Below are 19459 nucleotides of genomic sequence, written 5' to 3' on the forward strand. Positions count from 1 at the left end.
TTTTTGTTTTTGTTATCAGAAGCTCTGCGTTTGTATCTTGAGCTTTTCTACTGCCATACCTTTGATAGCCATGTTCTTGTTTTGTTTGTTCATTTTTCCAACCTTCTTGACTTTGGACTTTACATTAATATTCGGATCAACTCTGGGAAGGATGTCTGGCCTTAAACCTTTGATGTCTTTTTCTGCTGCTTTCATGAGTCACTTAGGGGGTCTATAAGTTTTTGGTGCTTCCAGCTTCTAATGTGTGATCTATGGAGAGATCTGTGTATTGCCTTCTTGGTCAGCACTCTGCCAATTTCCAACCTGGTTTGGGTCTATTGGCTTTGGTATGGTTGAGATTTCTGTAAAGTTCTCCTGGATTCAATATTAGCCCATTAAAAGGTTCTGAAGATCCAGAGAGGCTAAACTATTGGATTCTCCTTTGGTTTTTGGTTTATTCCACTAGGCCTATGTGTAGCTATGGTTCTGGAACTTTTTCTAGCTCTTGATACAAGTAGAGCCCCTGCTACCTCTCAATCACAACTGTTCCTCTCCTTAACATTGAAGCAGAACTGGGTAATAAGTGACAGAGCTAGCAGATAGTATCCAAGTTTCTTTGGGCTGGAAAATGACTGACTTATCTTTGGTTTCAGAATTCAGTTGGTTTATGTTCTAGGTCATTGTGGAGGATAACATGGAGGATCTAAGGCAAAACTGCTGACATTCACTCTACCATCTTGACTCTGCTCTGTCTTCCCTTCCCTCCATCAGGCATTTTACTAAATGAAGATACAAAAAGGAGAGCTTTTATTACCTATATAAATGTATAGTCATGAATATTTGAAAGGAAAATATAAATCTCTTTTTATTGAAAAATGAATTAATAATAAAGGGAAAGTGGGAGGAAATAGAATATTATAGAAGAGAAAAACAACTTATTGAACTTTTTTAAATCTGGTGGTAGAATTTATGCAAATAAAGGATTTCTCATATATGAGATGTTAGATTATCTTTTTTTAAAGTGTATAGCAAGGTCAAATTGGTCTTTAGAAACCAGTCCATGGAGCATGTTCAGAGTTGCCATTCCTGATTTTGGTCAACCATGAGGAAGCTTTTGGATTTTCTTTTATAGCCATATATGACTCAGAGCTAAATGGCTTTGGGATGGTGAGGGATACTCTTACTGGTTGCTGAGTTGGAAGAACCAATGACTCATTATATAAAAGAAAACAAGCAGCTTCCTTTCTAGCTGTGAATCATATAGACCTATTTTGAATTATGTCCCAAGAGAAAACTTGCCTTAATTGTTCACAGAAACATTTCCCCTTCCTCACTTCATATGGCTAAGAATTTCTGCCTATAAACCTGAATCTAGATTTAGACTGCCTTTTTTTGTGTTTCTTTCTTCTTAAGATTAGACCAATTAAGTTCACAGCATTACATACTAAGATAGATATGACTATGTTTGGAAACAACATATATATATATATATATTCAAAAGGACTATAAATCCCATCAAACTAACTGGCAACAGAAGACCTCAGCAACTACTCTATCATCATTGGAGAGAATTACCAATAGGAGGATTAGCCTAAAAATCAGGAGTTATTTTGACAGTGCTGAACCTAGGTGAAGTGATTCATTAACAATCCTGAAAATTCCTTTATGATGTGCTAAGATTTGAGTATCAGCCTTGTGCCAAGAAAATTATAAGTTAATAAATCATTTTAAAATTTATTTTTTATCAAATATACTCTTGAGTATCCTATATTAAACATTCCTTTTGTATAGAGGAATACATTATCTGTTCCATAATTGACCTAAATTGTACACTATCTTTTTTACTCTCTCTAGTGATGTATAAAAAGTTTGTGTGATCAATCATTTTGTTAATTATGACTAGTGGATAACTGAGAAAAATTCCCCCTTTTGGGGGAAATCCTAGACATGAGCTATAAGTTTAAGTATGAGACACTATGGTTGGGGTTTTATGAGCTAAAAAGTATGAGAACATGGAACCCAAGTCCTTCTCACTGGAGTTCAGATTCCCCAGGACTAAACTTAATCCAAACTGCATGCCTGGGAACAGAACAGAGAATGATGCAGTATCACAGCCCCTGTGGGCCTTAGCAGCAATTTTTCAAGGTTAGAAGTATAATACTTTTCAACTTTCTGGCCCTCCTCTTATTCTCTAAAGTAGGGAGTTATTTAAAGTATTTCCTGAACAGCTGAAGTATGTTAGAAATCTGCTAACATTTTCTACTCCATCTCTAAGAAGCAAGCACTAAGGAAGATCTATAAGCAAGGGATTACTTATTTAAAGTGTTAGCAATTTTTGCTTGAAGAAATAGCTAGGTAGCAAAGGCAAGGACACAAAATGGCCCTCGGAGTCTAGAATACTTGTGTTCAAATCCTGCCTCAGATACTTATTACCTTTGTGATCTTGGGCAAAGTATTTAACCTCAGATTCAGTTTCCTTATCCATAAAAGGACAATAACAGTATCCCTATTTCACAGGGCTGATGTGATCAAATGAAATAATATATTAAAATTCTTTGCAAATTTTAAAGTATTGTATGTTAGCTATACCCCCATATTTTGGGAATTTAGCCGTGATTCTCTTAGATTTATAACCCTTAAGTAGCCAAAGGCAATAGATTACTCCTTTAACTTATTAATAGAGAAGGAAAGAATGCTTTTGACTTTTAGCTGTCAAAAGGTAAATGTTTAGGGGGACTCTTACATTAACTATATGTGTATATAGCAAGAATTTTTGGTTACCCAGAGAAAGTTAGAGAATTAATAAGCTTTATTTCTTTATTCCTGGCAAAATTATGGAATGGATAATATCAGACATCATAGGTCTCCCAGGTCTAAAGGTTCATCCCTTCCAAAACCAAAGGCAATGCACAGCATAAATGTTAAAAACTAAGAAACCAGAAAGGATTCCTGCTCGTCTAAGCAAAGGCTGCACTCTTCAAGGCAAATAAGAATTGTTACTGGGACATTGGTAGGGTAAGTCTCCTGAATTGAAAGCAATCTGGGAGACAGCTGGAATTCTTTAGCTAATGAATTCAGCTGGTCTCACTGGATAAGATAACAAAATGATTACCACAGAAAAAGTGGCAGTTGAGACCCAGATGCAAGGATGGAAGATTGAGCAGGCCAATTAGTACTGGAAGAGAATGACAGCCTATGTTAATTAAATTTGATTAACTATATTTGATGCTTATTATTGATGATTGCAAATCATTTCCCAAACTAGCTTTTCATACCCTTTGATCCAGCATTGTCTCTACTGGGCCTATATCCCAAAGAGATCAAAAAAAGGGAGAAAGGACCTACATGATTAAAAATGTAGCAGCTCTTTTTATACTGGCAAGGAACTGGAAATTGAGTGGTTAACTTTCAATTGGGGAATGGCTGGATTATGGTATGTAAATGTTATGGAAGATTATTCTATAAGAAAGAATCAACAGAGATTACTTTGGAAGACCTGGAGAGACTTACATGAATCAATGCTAAGTGAAGCAAGTAGAATCAAAAGAACATTGTACACAAGAAAACTGGTGATCAATTCTGATGGACATGACTTCAGCAGTGAGTTGATTCGGGCCAATTCCAATAGACTAGGAGAGAGCCATCTGCATCCAGAAAAAGGACGGTGGGGACTGGGGAATCACAAAATAGTATTTCACCTTTTTTTGTTGTTGCTTGGTCTTCACTTTTTCTTTTTGGATCCGATTTTTCTTGTACAGCATAATTGTGGAAATATGTATAGAAGAACTGCATATGTTTAACATATATTGGATTACTTGCTAAGGGAAGAGGTAGGGGAAAAAATTTGGAACACAAAGTTTTGCAACAGTGAATGTTGAAAACTATGTATTTTGAAAATAAAAAGTTAAAAAATAAAAATGAGGTTAAGCAAAACAGACTCATTTTGGTTGTGAAAAATGCTTGTTTCTGCACCTTTGCCAAGAAATTGGAAATATGATTCATCAACATTCTTCTATCTAGTTATATTTGGTTACTGCATTGATCACAGTTCTGTTCTTTACAATATTTGTAGTTGTAATTGTTCTCCAGGTTCTGCTCTGAATTAGTTTGTCTTAATTTGATTTTAGGTTATGTAAGTAGTGACAAGTTTCTGAATTAATCTCTTGTCATCTTATGGGGAAAAATGTCTGCATTACAATTATGAACAATTTTTTTTTTCCTGAGGCAATTGGATGACTTGCTCAGGGACACATACCCAGTGTTATTAAGTGTCTATTCTAAGGCCAGATTTGCACTTGGGTGCTAATCGCTTCCTCTCAGCTCCCTCCTCCCCCTTTTCTCATTATTTCCCTTGAGGTCCTTGTTCTTTTCCTCAAAATGAAATTATATTATTTTACATAGCATTACAAAGTTTATTAAATCTGTGATATGTATGCTGGTTAAGAACTGCACAAGTTCTGAATCCTTGGAATCAGACTGGATACTGCCACTCATTTTCTATTCTACACCAATTTTTCTTGCACTATTTTTCCCTCTCACAGCAAATGCTGAAAACCCAGCTTCCAAAAGATATGAAATACTCCTATTACTTGCTATAAGAAATGTTGCATGTCCTTTCTCAGAAAGGACTTTCTCAGAAAGTACTCAGAAAGGCATCAGCTTCTCTTTCTTCTCCACAAAAATCAGTCTGAGACATATGTCAGAATGACTGATGATGAATGACCCTCCTAAAGAAACGGTGAAAACAATGAATAAGAGAAGCATGGAAAAAACTACATGAACTGATGCAAAGTGAAATAAGATTTAGAAAATAATATATAAAATTAAATAATGATAAAAGAAAAACAAGTAAATGTTGAAAAATTATAAAAAACAAAACTTTTTTTATTGAAAAAAATAATGACAAAAACAAATTGTTGACTGAAAACATATGAATAGTACACAATATTGCACTGTGATTAAAAAGAAACTAAAACTTTGAAAAAAGATGTGACATTCCAAAGCAAATAGCTTGGGTAAGTAGCCATGCAAACAATCCACTAAAACACAACAGCAAAAAGAAGTCTCTTTCACCAGACAAAACCCTGCCATACCTTCCCAATCTGTTTCTCTCATAAGAGAATGCAGTTGAATTTTTCATCAACATGAAACAAATATGTCTTAAGAGACAAATTCCCATACCATCCCTTTGCAGAAGTAGGGGATACATAATTTTACCTTGCACATAGCTTTAGGCTTAAACTTTCAGGGGGATTCATTTATCTGCTATGCCAATTTTTTCTCTTTTTGTCTTTAAAAATACTTGTTATATGGTATGGCTTTATGCAAGAGTGAAAGATACTGTGGAAAAAACCTAATTGATATAAAAAAAATTATTTTTAAATGGAAAAAATAAAATTTACCTCCAGATTACTAAACTTGTTAACGCTTAAGTTAACTTGGAAACTTGTTATGATCATTGGCATTGAAATCTGTTGCTATATCAGTTCAAGCCAAGAGGGAGTCTATACTATGGTAAAAATAGGGAATAACCTAGTCATAGTGAATGTGAGTTAACTGGTGGCCTCACTGAAAATGGCTTTACTTCCTTCTTATTGATTTGGTTTACTCGTCTAAAAAATCATTCTAATAAAATGCCCAATAAAAACATTATGAAGTATTGCTTCATATTTTAGGACCTCCCAAGAGTATTAATATAATATGAAAGCTAGACGTTATTAAAATAATAAAAAATTCAGAGGAACAAGAGGACAAGAATAGTGGGGTGGGCAAGAGAGTAGGAATGAAAGAAGCCTGGCAGCACTCTAAAGTAGTACATATCAAAACTATTTGGTATTGACTTGCAAATAGTTGATAATTGAAACAGACTAGCTACATAAGATACAAAAGCAAATATAGTTGCATAGTATCCAATAAAGCCAATTAGCCAACTATTGGTGTCAAGGGTTACAGTCAATAAAATCATCTGGGAAAAATGAAAACCAATATGGCAGAAATTAGATTTGGATTAACTCTCCTACCATCTATTAATAATCATTCTCAAATAAATACATGGACTATATATAAAAGGTCATAAATTAGAAGAGTAAGAAAAGATTAAAATTCTTTATATTTGTGAGTTATCAAAGGCTAGGGAGAATGATGGGTAAAATTACCCAAATAAAATGGGTAATTCTGATCACAAGAAATTTTAAATTTTGCACAAACAAAACATTGTTAAAATTAGAACTGCAAGTTAACTGAAAAAGGCTTTGAAGCAAATTTCTGATAGAATTTTGGTATTCAAGATACATATAGAACCAATTTCAACAAATACAAAAACAATTCCCTAGTAGATAATGGTCAAATAACATGAATAGGCAATTTGTAAAGTTAAAACAGCCACATGGGAGGAAAACCTCCAAATCACTAATAGGTACTTAATAAATCCTTTTTACTTGAAGAAAATTAAGCTTTTAAAAGTTTCATATCAATGAAAATAGATTTTTCTCTTCTCACACCCCCACTTGCAAAAAATAAAACGTTATAATACACAATCAAGCAAAATAAATCCACTCATTAACCATATCCAAAAAATAAAAATGCCTCAAACTATACCCACTCCCATCACTATATCAGGATGTGAGTGCAGTTTCAGGAGTACTATTACCATAGTTGGTCATTGCAATGAGCAGAATGGTGGTGTGAAAGGATCACACTCAAACTGGTACCAGTGCTCTGATTTGATTCAATATATTTCTGCTCCACAATTTTTTCCCTTGTATACATTCATTCTTCCTTTCCTTAGATCTAGAATCTCTCAATTTACTATCCCTCTTATTTCTCACTCTACTCTTCCTCTCCAATTTCCCTATTGGGAATTTATATGACCAACTATGTTGAAAGGTTCAGATCACCCATTCCTCTCCCCCTTCTCCTTGTTGGTAGATCATTTGACTTGCATACCCAAATTGTGCGAGATTTTCTCTACCTTTTCTCCTATTCCAAGATCAAAACTTAACACTCCAAGGCTCTTTATTAGACTCCCTCTATGATCCCCGATAATCATAGGCTTCCAAGAAGACATTTTTAAAAGTTCATTTTCAATCCATTTTAATTATAATACATACATCAAGAAATGAGTGAACAGGAGCAACTAGGTGATGCAGTGGATAGAGCACCAGCCCTTAAGTCTGGAGGACCCTAATTCAAATCTGTTCTCAGACACTTAACATTTCCTGTGTGACCCTGGACAAGTCACTTAAACCAAATTGCCTCAGCAAAAATAAATTTTAAAAATGAATAAAGTTCCTTTTTATCAGTAATATAATCCTAGCTATTAAATTTCCTTTATAGTTATACTGTTTCTGGGCAAGTTGTTCATGTATAGGCCTTTTCTTTTGGAATGGACCATTATGTTAATGCCTCCTTCATACCATAGCTCCTAAATCTTGAGGAATAATTGGTTCCTCTAATAGTTTGATTTTCTCTTTCTAAAGCTCCCAGTTATTTCCCAATTGTCAAATCTGATCGCCACAGTCTTTGTTCTTGTCCAGCAATTGACACTACTGACCTTAGTTCTTTGTTTCAGCTATTGCCAAAGACTTTGCAATACCTTGAACACACCCCTTTTTCTCCTGATATTGAAAACTACCCTGGAGTAAACCCTCATCTCTTGCATGCCTTCACTACCACCAATTAGAATATTATAAAGCTAAAAAAGCAAGGATAGATTAATTAATGCTTCATTAAATATTGCCATTTGCTTCAATATTCAGGACCTATTTAAACCATTTTGAGCAATACTTCACAATAGCAATGTTATATAACTTGACAATTTAAGAAGTCACTGAAAAATCAGTAAACTGAAATTTGATTTGTCTCCCCCTCCAATAAGTCAACCTCCTTGAGCCTGCCTGCTTTCATGTTTCTATATTTACTGAACCCATTTATCATGAAGAGAGGTATCCCCTGAAACATTTTGTATCTGGGATTCTCAGGGAAACAATTAGCCCATACTACTAATAATGAATTATCCTGTTTACATGCAGCTAGGCCATTGCTACAAGAATAAATTTAATGTCTCAAGAACGTAACTTTATAAGGACACCTCCCACACCTCCATTAGTTGATGGGCTATTTACTACTCAAGTTATTTTGACAGGACACGACTGAGAATAAGCACTATTCTATATCAGTAATTTCTTGTATAGTCCGATGAAATGTCTTCAACATACATCAGCACTCTCTGCAACTCTAATCTTTAAAGCTGCCTAGAGAGATTCTCAGATCAGTTATGTTAAGACCTTCAAGGTCACTTGTACCATACGATAAACATTTAAAAAAAAAATCTAATTTGGATGATTTGGCAAAACCTAATCTTTTTAAAAGATCTATTAGACAACTTGTTTCATGTTATTCTTAATCAGTGAAAGACAATAGAGTCAGAGGTCCTATATCTCAAGGAATTAAGTAGAATATTAAAAGAATCCTGGTTTTCTAAGCCATTATAGACGTTTATTTTTTAAAAAAAAATTGTAGAATACTTATGGTTATAAACATCTAGTCCAACATTTTAAGTTTTATCAACTTGCAAGATGACTCCCAAGTTAATAATTGTTTTGATCTTGAACTCAAAGGTTTATCTCTGAACGTATGGCTCAAACATGTGGCTCCGATTTCTACCTATCAGGATAAGAAAGTCTAGTTTCATGTACTTCTGAAGCACTTCCTAAAAGAACAGGAACCCATAGCCTAAGACAGCTGTGGCACCAATAATGGTGCCTTCCCTTTCTTGAGCTCTTCAAGGCACTTGACTTTTCTTGCTAAATCATCTCCAGAAATGTCTTAAGCATTTTACCACAATATAGATCTGACTTGCACTCCCTTCCACTATTCAAAACTTATCTAGCATATAACAGCATTTAATATCCTCAGGTATTACATGTATGAAAGTCTTAGTCAAGAAATCTATACTGAAGACAGGGTTCAAGCTACAACTTTGGGGAAGGGGTGCACGGGGAGCTAAAAGTTGTAATAAAACAAAGAAAATTATAAATAGGAGAATAAGGCATAAAGGGCAGCAGGGTGAGAGAAATCTAGATGACAGGGTATTGGAACAAATGGAAGCGGGGAAGGAGTAGAAGCAAAAAAAACAGGGCAGAAGAGACTCATTCTATATTGTATCACTAAACCATAGGTAAAATGCTCTGGATAAATTTCAGACACATCTTAGGGCAAGAGAATTGATTACATAGTATACAGAAGGAAGATTACACTTATTCCAAGCAGTTTAAACCGCAAGATTGTTTAAAAATTGAGACAGCAGTACAAAATAAGCAAAGAAGGAAATCTGGGTGTGAGAAGAAAAAAATCAAAAATGAACTTTAGAATAGCTGATAAGTTTCTCACATTGGAAATTGTTTATTTACTAAGGTACAATAATCAGAATAGAAACACAAACATCTCTTCCACTGAAGTTTGAATCTATTATCATATTGAGTTGACAAAGGCTCTTATGAATAAAATGCAGGTTCTGCTATAATCTACATTAAATTGTGTTAGGGTGATCAACCTGGCCTAGTGTTAACTACTTGCCATAAGACTAGCAGCCTAGTTTTAGAAAAGTCTTGAGTGGGCCAGCCACAGTCATGGATTTTCAGCCAAATCAACTCTTTAAAAACTACATTCTTCAGGTTATAAACTCCATATATGGAGGAAATAACCACATACAAAATCACAGATCCTTGGAATAGAATCACCATTTGGAATAGAATCTCCCACTTCCCCTGGACCAAAAAGTAGCACCCATTTAAAATGTGATAAATTAGGCAGGCTGAGGTAAGGCAAAGTGTGGAATTAAGTTTTTATTTACAGGACACTGCAAGACAGGAAATTCCACATAGAAATGAGAACCCTATTGAGGACAGAGGTTTCATACAGTATGTACACAGTTCAAACTGTTCAAGTATGCATTAGTGCTACATTAAAAGTCACATTTAAAAAAAGATCTTAGTGGAGAGACAGTAAGACAAAATTATACCAACAACAAGGCATACAAGACTTGAAGGTTTGACTGTAAAACCTAAAAGTTAAAGGTCCCAGGTGTGCCATCTTGAATCTGGAAAGTATAACCATCAGAGGTAGATTCTGGTACAACATTTTGATCTTCTTCCTGAAAGGAGAGAACACACAAAAGTTTGTATTTTTATGGGCAAGAAAGCCTTATTAGTCCGAAAATGCCTCATATATAATTTTCAACTCAGGCTACCTTTTAGTTTATAGGATACCTGTATCAATTGACCTATATTTATCTAACTTACGTTGCTGTAGTGAGTAGATAAACATTACACTTTCACAAGATGTAGTAAAATTAAAAATGTAAATTAAAACAGACTAGCAGCAAGAGTAAATCCAGAAATAAATGTGGGTTTTCCTAAACATGTTGCAATCAATAGTCTATTCTAAGTCTATCCTTCTGTATTTACAGTTTTAACTTATGAGAAGCATTCATTTATTCAGTAAGATAATGAGTTACTCTACTACCAATTCTATATGTCAAGATTAAAACTAGGTTTCAATAAATTAGAAAGAAGAAAACAGTGGGAACATGATAAGTTGTGTATTGGACTCAAAAACTTAGCTTTGTCTCATCCTGGCTAACAACCCAAGTGTTATAGTTAACTAAACCTTCCATTAACTAATTTAATGCTATTTAATTTCAACACATTTAAAAAATAATCATAAGCAATATTTGCTAAACTGGTTTATTCTTCATTTAATACTCACCTCTGCAGAGAAATATTTTTCAATTAAGCTGGAGGAAGCCTTATATACCATTTCATTTTCATGGGACTGAAGTGCTTCAATTCTGTCTAGCCCTCCACATTCTTCAATTAGGATACAAAGTTTTTCAGTTTCATTTAGTTTTTCAGCAGCCTAAAAACAGACCACAAATTAATCTAATTGCTGAAACAATTACACAAACTCAAGTGTTCAAAAATAGTAATATTAGTTTAATAGCCACAAGCTTACCAGAAAAATATTTGAAATTGCATCCAAAATAACCAGGACAATTTTGCTGTCTTTTGCAGACAAGAGGTTGATTAAGGGTTCCAGAATTCCATTTTGGACAAGATAGACAATCTGTTCAATTGTTCCACCACTGGTATAGTTTGTGACAGCCCATACAGCTTCTTTCTGTGACTTAAAGTCTCCCTGTTCAATGTACAAATGAGAATATTAAGTTGTAATTTTTAAATATTAAATATCAGTTGTCAGTTGGTAATTAGAATATGAAGGCTTAGCAATGTACTTCTAAAATGGTCCACCACATAAAGGTATTGTGGAAGAGTTAATATACACAGAATACAAAGATTTCTTTTATCTTGATACCTCTGACAGAATTCCAACCAAGTATGGAACTAGTCCATGATTCACAACTTGCTGTATTTGGTCCTGACGGCCAGCCGTGATGTTTGACATGGTCCATGCAGCCTCCTTCTGGATATTAGTTTTGGGGTGAGTAAGCAGGCTAGGAAAGACAGCAAGCGCTCCTGAATCTATTACAATCTGAGTTTGTTCATCTGTCCCAGTGACAATGTTTCCTATAGCCCGTAAGGAAGGAGTCTGAAAGGAAAGTATGTTACATTAAAAAGCTATTATCAATAGCACTATGAAAAACTTATTTCAATTTAACACTTTCAGCATGCAGGATTTAAGAACAAACCATGAACAGTAAAATACTTTAAGCTTTCAAAATATACCAAGAGATAGCTTAAAACCTTAAACCAACATTAAAGTTACACAACATAAGCAAATAACCAACACACAGACAAGATCAAGGACATGCCAAGAAATTTAGCTGCAAACACTGGAAAGGTAATTTAGCTATCTATCCTTAGTATTTCATTGATGTTACTTTATATCTTAATAAAAAGTTTTTAAAAAAAAAAAATTCTTACCACTATTGGCAATTCACCAGATCCTAGAAGTTTGACTAGTTGTGGGACAACTCCTGTTTTCACAACTACTTCAATCCTGTCATTTGAGCCATCTGTGAGGTAGGAAATAGCCCAACAGGTATCTGCCAGAACTTCTGGATCATCATGATGCAAAAGGCGAACTAAGGTTGGAAGAATTTGCTCAATAGCTTCTATTGGGGGAGCAGGATTCTTGTTGCGACAAAGATTTGAAAGTGTCCAAGTAAGATTTCTTAAGTAACCACACTGAAAAAGGGGAGAAAAAAAAAAAAAAAAAAAAAAAAAAAAAATCAGCCCAAATTCAAACAAGCATTTAATGCATGCAAATCATAGGACTAGATGATTTCTATTGGAATTAGAAAGTTGAAAGTAGTCATTTTTATTTCAATATCATGTTTCTTTTGTAATCACAAGTATTTTATGCATTTCAAAACATTGAGGCTTCAGACTGCCAGGAGTCTGATGGTCCCAGTCTTCAAAATCTAGGAGTTAGAATGATTTTCAAATATTTGACAATGCATCAAAGATATAAAAGCAAAACTGCTGACCAGGCAAATAGGGCATAATACATAGAAGTGAGAAAAGAATATGAAAAGTCACAACACTTGAGATATCGGGGACAAGTCCAGTTTGACTAGAAAAAAGACTAAGCAAATAAAGTTAGAGTGATGGGATGTAATATCAAAATCTTGTGATCACAATGTTTCTTTACTAAAGAAAACTTACTGCTAATGATGATATATCAGGAACTGCAAGAAGAGCTAAAAGAGGGTCTATTGCACCATACTTGATAACCAAGTCTCTGTAGGCTGAACCATCACCTGGGAAAAACAAATGTTAACTGTCACTTACAGTAATGATAGAAAATTGAAGGACTGAAATCCATTACATAGGTAACTCACTTTAAGAAAGCCATATTCCTTTCTTTTTGTCTTAAAGCAATGCTAGAAATATCACCCAGATTTTTAAAAACCTTTATGGAAGTCCATTAAGCTCAGCAACCTGATCTACACGATGGAAACAATTTCTTTTCTTTCTTTCTTTCTTTTTTTTTTAAATAAATGCTGCAATACTTCTGATTCAGTAGTTTGAGGGACTTTTAGCCTAAACCTCAACCGTTATCCTCTTACTCAAAACCTGTTTGCTATTAGATAATCCAAAATAAAAACCCAAGAGTCCCATAATTCACATACCTGCAATGTTTCCCAGAGCCCATACAGCCTGTTCACTGATATGAGCCTGAGGAGAGGCCAACAGGGCAATGAACGCAGGTATGGCTCCTCCATCTACCACAGCCTTGGTTTGGTCTGATGTTCCGGAAGCAATGTTAGTAAGTGCCCAAGCAGATTCAAACTGAATAGGATTACAGTCTGTCCTGCCCAAGAAGCCTACAAGTTTTGGAATCATACCAGCCTCAATTATTTGATCTATGGGAGGTTGTTTTTCCCTAGAAAGGAGTTTCCTAAAAAGGTAACAAAAAAATTAATTACAAAGGCTCCGATATGCAGTCTTCTGATTCTAAATATGTTATATATATATCTTTTAAATGAAAGAAATAGCATGTCCAGCTAACTGGGTCAATAAAAAAATTTAAAACTTCTTTTAAGTTTAAGGATTATAATTAACCTTCAAGATTATATTACTTAACAATTTATGCTTTTTAAAAGAGATTAAATAAAACTTACCTAGCAGCTTGGGTAGCCTGAAGTTGAACCTCCAGATTATTACTATTTATGCCTTTGACAATTTCTTCAACAGACCAAAGTGCAGAACCCTTCAAAAGATTAGTAATTTGAAAGAGCAATTATGATTTAAGTTCCATCAAAAGTAGAAGTATTCAAATGAAAGCACAAGAGAAGGGCTGATCAAAATTAAACCAAGATATTCCCAAAGATTAAGTGGCAATTTTCTAATACATAATCATCTCAAACATGGGTGTGCTAATCTCATAACACTTATGATGCCCTTTTAAAAAATCTGTTTTTAAAATCTTTTGCAACATGTAAAAAAAAATTTATCATAATAAACATAATATGTTGTGTTCAGACTAGCTCTCTGGAGGATCTCAGTACCAGCCCGAGTCCCTGGTCTTAGAAGAGGAATGATGAGGTGGGACTCTTGTGGATAGTCTAAAATGGAGTCAGTTTATTCCAAATTCTTCCAGCCTTATATACCTTAATTCCCTTATATAAATATAACATTGCACATGTACTAACTATATATTGCCACTTGGTATCATTCTGCTCTGATTACAACACAGGTTGTTCATTGCTTGACTTCTCAAAAAGGCAGAGAAACAGGGAGCCAAACCAGACATTGTCAGCAAGCTCCCTATGGACTGAAGGGTCTTATACTTCACCCAGAGGCCTCTACTATCTGTGGCCCACTATATTATACTTAACATAATAAAATAAAAAACAAATTTTAAATACGCATTTGGTTCTGTTTCACTCCAAATTATTTCAGACATTTCTTAAGATTTTTAATTCAATTCCACAATTATGTTAGTCTGGTCCCATTTTAAAGATACTACACTGTGCTATCTCCTGAATATTGCAAAGTCAGTTACTCAGGAAGTTATCATGATCACCATTTTAACAATTTACAGTTTGACATAAAAAAGTATATTAGATAAGAGGGAATATATTTTAAGTAGAATAAAACTGAAGGATTTTATATGCCCAAGCTTCTACTCCCCCGCCCCCAACAGTAAAGTAACAAATATTAGGGGAATAAAGATTTTTTTAAAAAGTGTCCCAAAGATTAGGTGTATAACATTCTGAAAGGCAGGGAAGAACAGAGATATGTATAGAAACAAGTTTGGGTAGCCATATTCTCCAACTTCTGTCCATCCCACCCAAAAGACAAAACAGCAATAAATAAATAAAACAAAGATGGAAGTTAATACAGGGCAACAAAGAATTAACAGTATCCTTCAACACCCAGTTCCTTATACCATTTTCTGTTATATCAAGTCTGCTACTTATAGTAGTAAGAATATTTATGAGAGAGAAATCATAGCCCAACATGGGGTTTAAATCTTCTGAACATTTTTAGAGATTATATAACTGAACTCGAAACCATAAAAAAATTATGTGCAAAATCTACTGGAATTTATACCTGGTTATTTCGGTTTTCTTGCAGAGGAGAAGTGGCATCATCAGGAAAAGTGCTGACATTTCTTCTTTTCAGCATCTGGTCATCTTTTTTAGCTTTCCTCAGTTCTACATTCACTTCAATACGCCGGCGCCTCATTTCCTTGAGGAAGACAAAGTTATTTTTAAAAACCCACAACCATCTTTCTGTTGCCTCAGTTCTTTTCAGGGTTCCCCCCCCCCAAGTATCCAGAAAATAAGATTAAGGTTACTTACCATGCTGTCTTTCCCTTTGTTCTTAAACCTATTAAGCCGGGCAGCTGGTGAATTAGCATTTTCATTGGTGGACATGGTTGTATTCAACACTGGGAGAAAAGCAAAGAGGGAACTGAAAACAAATGAAAAAGAAATTTCAATGGCTTATAAAAATAATCCTACAGGATTTGATTGTGCTAAACAGTAACATATCTGCAATCAATAGAAAAAAAATAGTACTAACAGCAAAATGCAAACTTACCAATTTATGTTGTAAGTAAATATCACTGTTAACTTTGTTTCATTTTTTTGTACTTATATTCTCCCCGACTAGCAAATAGCAGGTACTTATCAGACATTCAAAGCACCATTTAATGGAAACCATGTCATGGTCAGTAAACATAGCATCAACCTAAGAAGTATCCAGTTCACCATAATCCATATTAAGCACAGCTTAGTTAAATGCCCACCTAGAGCACAGTAGCATCTCAAATGCTTAGCTGGTGGACAGCTCTTAAACCCTAACTAACCTTTTCATTAAAAGCATACACACCAAAATAGCATTCTATTTTTTTAAGTATTCATAACAGCAGAATCAGTCAAGTTTCTTATTTTCTGTGAAGATAAGTGACATTAAGTTTAGCTTTTAAAATAAGTCCACAATAAAATGGACAGGTCTCAATCTGTTTCCATGATGGATAGATGAATAGTTTTAACACTTCCTTAAAAGACCACATTTGAATCTTAGGGTAATCTCACAATTTAACAGCACAAAGGTATAAGCACTTACAATCAAGACTTTCTGGACTCAGTCTCTCAATTACTCCCCAAAATTATTAAAAACTTACTATGAGCCGAGGACTAAGCTAAATAGTACAGATATTAAAACGGCAAATTAAAAAGAAATTAAAAAAAAATGATCTCTGCCTTTCAGAAGGCGGGAGATCATTTTTAGAAGGGCAGGAGAGTCTCTAAGGTTGGCTTAGAAGCAGAGTGCGAGGTGGGGCTCCCTTCCGGATTTGGGGGCAAGGCCGGGATTTATTCGGCGCTTACTACAAGAACTGCTGCTCAGTGCCCAGAGTGGCAAAGCCTAAGGTGTGGCTGAATTGTCAGCAACTGACACTTCAGCCCATCAACACCGATCCCAAGGCCGCAGCAGCCAGCAGTTAGCCCTTATTCCTGAGCTAGACGATGGGTGGAGTAGAGTAGAAATTCAGGAAACTCTCCCCATTTCCTCCATCTGCCCTCATTTTCCCCGCACCCCATTCCGGCGACAGCTCCAAGAGACCCATCCGAGTCCTAAGCGTCCTCGGGGGAAAGCTCGGGAGAGGCGACACCCGCTAGACACAAAGACTTGGGCAGCCACAGCTGGCAGGGCCGGGCCGGAGCTGGGGGGTGGGGTGGGGGGGAAGGGAGGGCGCGCGACGTTGAGGGGAGCGGAGCAGCGGCCCATCTTGTAGGCCTCAGAGGTCCGAAGGAAGATGTAAGAGTACGTCACGCTAGGGCCAAGTCGAGGAAAGCCCGCTCCCGTACAGCGTGGGTCCATCTGTGTCCCCACCTTCTCAAATAAACTCGGCCATAGACGCACGCGCACTCACACGCACTCTCTAAACACCGCAGCCCGAACCTGGGTAGCGGTTGAAATAACAGGCCGCTCTCGGATCTCCGCTGCCACCGGTCGGCCTTGGCAGAGTGGCTCAGGGGAACTGAGTCCGGGAACAACGCAGGCGCCGCTGCCACCACCGGGAAGAGCCCTAACGCGGCCCGAGGCCCACGGCCCCGGCCAGGCCCTCCCTCACGAGGACCCGCAGAGCAACAGGCGATTCTCTCTCAACCCTCCCTCCCGCCAGCCCCAGAGCCAACCGTTTCCGGCTGCCCTAAGCTCGGCTCTGAGCGACGGAGAAAAAAGAACTCACGTTACAGGAGGTCGCCGGGCCCCGTAGGGGAAGCGGGAGGAGGTTGCAGCTGCGTCACGGTTAGACTACTAGCAGCCACTACAGCTCAGCCCCGAAAGCCGTGTGGCGCGTGAGGCCCTCCGGCGCGATTTAAATTTCCCGGCGACCCAGAGCTCCGATTGGCTCATTCGAGCCCAAGCAACGCGGCCATTGGTGGATTTGAAAAACACGGGGCTGGGTAATCCCAAAATGGAGACAGCCTAGGGAGTAGAGCGAGAGGGAGGGGGAGTGGAGAGAGGAGGAGTTCTCGTGAGATGCGGGAAGAGGAAAACCTGCGCATAGATCCCAGAATGCTTCGCAGCTATGTTGGATTACCTGCCTTATTTATTTATTAATGTATTATTAATTTTTTTTAATCTTTGGGTGTGCCCGGGTGGAGGTGGTCTTAATTCTTAATTTGTAAGATCTGTGCGTTCTCTGATTTTTTTAAGGAGCTCCATGATTTGTCGAATAAAGTTCACAGGCAGTTAAGCTGCTTGCTATGGCCCTCCAACTGTGCTAAAACGCTGGAGATACAAAGAAAGGCCAAAAAAAAATTTTTTTTTAAATCCCAAACTGTTCAAGAAATATATATATATATATATATATATATATATATATATATATATATATATATACATATATATATATATATATATATATATACACACATATATATATATATATATGTGTATATATATATATATATATATATATATGTATATATATATATATATATATATATATATATATATATATAAATTTCTATGGGCAGCTCAACCAAATGCTGGTTATTTCCCACGTGCTTGCTCCAGGGAGGCTTTTTTGTTTTAGAAAATTGGGGGGCTGGGTTGCTTCCACAAATTCCCTGATGCACCACTACCAGAGCCCTTGAACTTTTGATCCCAGCATCTCCGTTAAATTCTCAAGGACTCCAAAGAGGAGTATAATTTTTATTGATATTTACCATATTAGGAATTAAGTTTTAAAATGTTAGTTTCTCTGAAAACAAGCATTAACAAACAGCATTTTCATGAAAAATAACTTTCCCCATATTTTCTGAAACTGTTGCCAATCTCTTTCACATACGGCTTAATTGAAGACAGGTGGATTCAAATATCTGCTTTTGGCTCAGTCTGTTGCATTATATTGATTAGCTTGAAGTTCATGGAAAAAAACAACCCGGCTTCACACATACAGTAAATGGAAAGCGGAATCATATTTTAATAAGCAAATCTTAGTGTTATAATGAAAACAGTTTTGATTTGAAGGACCACTTTAAGGAACTTGGGGACCCAAGGACCACCCTTTGAAAATTGCTGTTGCCCAATCTTCTAAAGACAAAATAGTGAGACAATTATCTTAACTATTTCAAATAAAAACCTTTCACTTAAGACTATAAAGAAAACTCTAACAGTCTTTGGGAAAGTAAATGGGTAACCATAGTAACTACGATGTTTTTCCACAGAGAGGTGGCCTGAATATCTCTGTGGCATATAACATTCAGTCACCCTTTTCAAAGTGTGGATTTTCTTGACACTATTCTTTCTTGGTTCTCCTTCTCAACTTTGTGTTCACCAGTGGTCCTCAAACTTTTTAAATAGGGGCCAGTTCACTGTCCCTCAGACTGTGGGAGGGCCGGACTATAGTAAAAACAAAAACTCACACTCTGTCTCCGCCCCTCAGCCCATTTGCCATAACCTGGTGGGCGGCATAAACGTCCTCAGCTGCTGCATAAACCCCTGGTGCAGAGAATCAGGAGGCCACCATTTCTTCCATTTTTAATTTTCAGTGGTTAGAGAGCCTGCCTAGAAACCAGAAGACTAACTGGCTGGGTGGCAGACCATCACTTAAGCTATTGTGCTCTAGGTACCTCTAAGACTTAAGACTATCAGTTGTTATTGGTAAAAGGACTTTGTTCACTCAGGAGTTCCTATACTGTATAGCACAAGTAAAATCCAAACCAAATGCTATTTATATGATTATAATTACAATTTTGACTCATTGTTTCTTAAACCAGGAAGGTGTTGAAGTTACCATTAAGAAGCCAAGTTCTCACAAAGCTTATATCAAGCTCTGCCATTTACCATCTGTGAAAACTTGAAAATGGTCACTACTATTGGCAAATCTCATCGAATCCTTTTTTGTCTGTATTTTTACCAAATAATTTTTGCCCAGATAGTTTTTGATAGTTATTTGGTTTTTTAAAAGTTTTATTGAAGTTTTTTATTTTCAA

At 36.1% G+C, this 19459-nt stretch overlaps 1 protein-coding gene across 5 annotated transcripts; it reads right to left on the reverse strand.

The window, feature by feature from the left end:
- Positions 1-9809: 9809 nt before the first annotated feature.
- KPNA2 (karyopherin subunit alpha 2) lies at positions 9810-17541 on the reverse strand. Of its 5 annotated transcripts, none has more exons than XM_074260541.1 (11): positions 17206-17541; positions 15311-15422; positions 15060-15197; positions 13625-13713; positions 13133-13401; positions 12666-12760; positions 11922-12185; positions 11353-11586; positions 10993-11175; positions 10747-10896; positions 9810-10132 (listed from the first exon to the last, which is right to left on the reverse strand). In XM_074260541.1, exons 2-11 carry the CDS (start codon positions 15383-15385, stop codon positions 10043-10045), a joined length of 1587 nt encoding a protein of 528 aa, XP_074116642.1. In that variant the 5' UTR covers positions 15386-15422; positions 17206-17541; the 3' UTR covers positions 9810-10042. The 5 variants fall into 5 exon arrangements, with proteins under 5 accessions (XP_074116642.1, XP_074116647.1, XP_074116645.1 ...); XM_074260546.1 differs by having other exon boundaries at positions 9810-10224; positions 10721-10896; XM_074260544.1 differs by having other exon boundaries at positions 15311-15399; positions 17206-17345.
- Positions 17542-19459: the final 1918 nt, after the last annotated feature.

This window comes from Sminthopsis crassicaudata, chromosome 4 (genome assembly GCF_048593235.1).
Source record: "Sminthopsis crassicaudata isolate SCR6 chromosome 4, ASM4859323v1, whole genome shotgun sequence".
Classification (NCBI taxonomy): domain Eukaryota; kingdom Metazoa; phylum Chordata; class Mammalia; order Dasyuromorphia; family Dasyuridae; genus Sminthopsis; species Sminthopsis crassicaudata.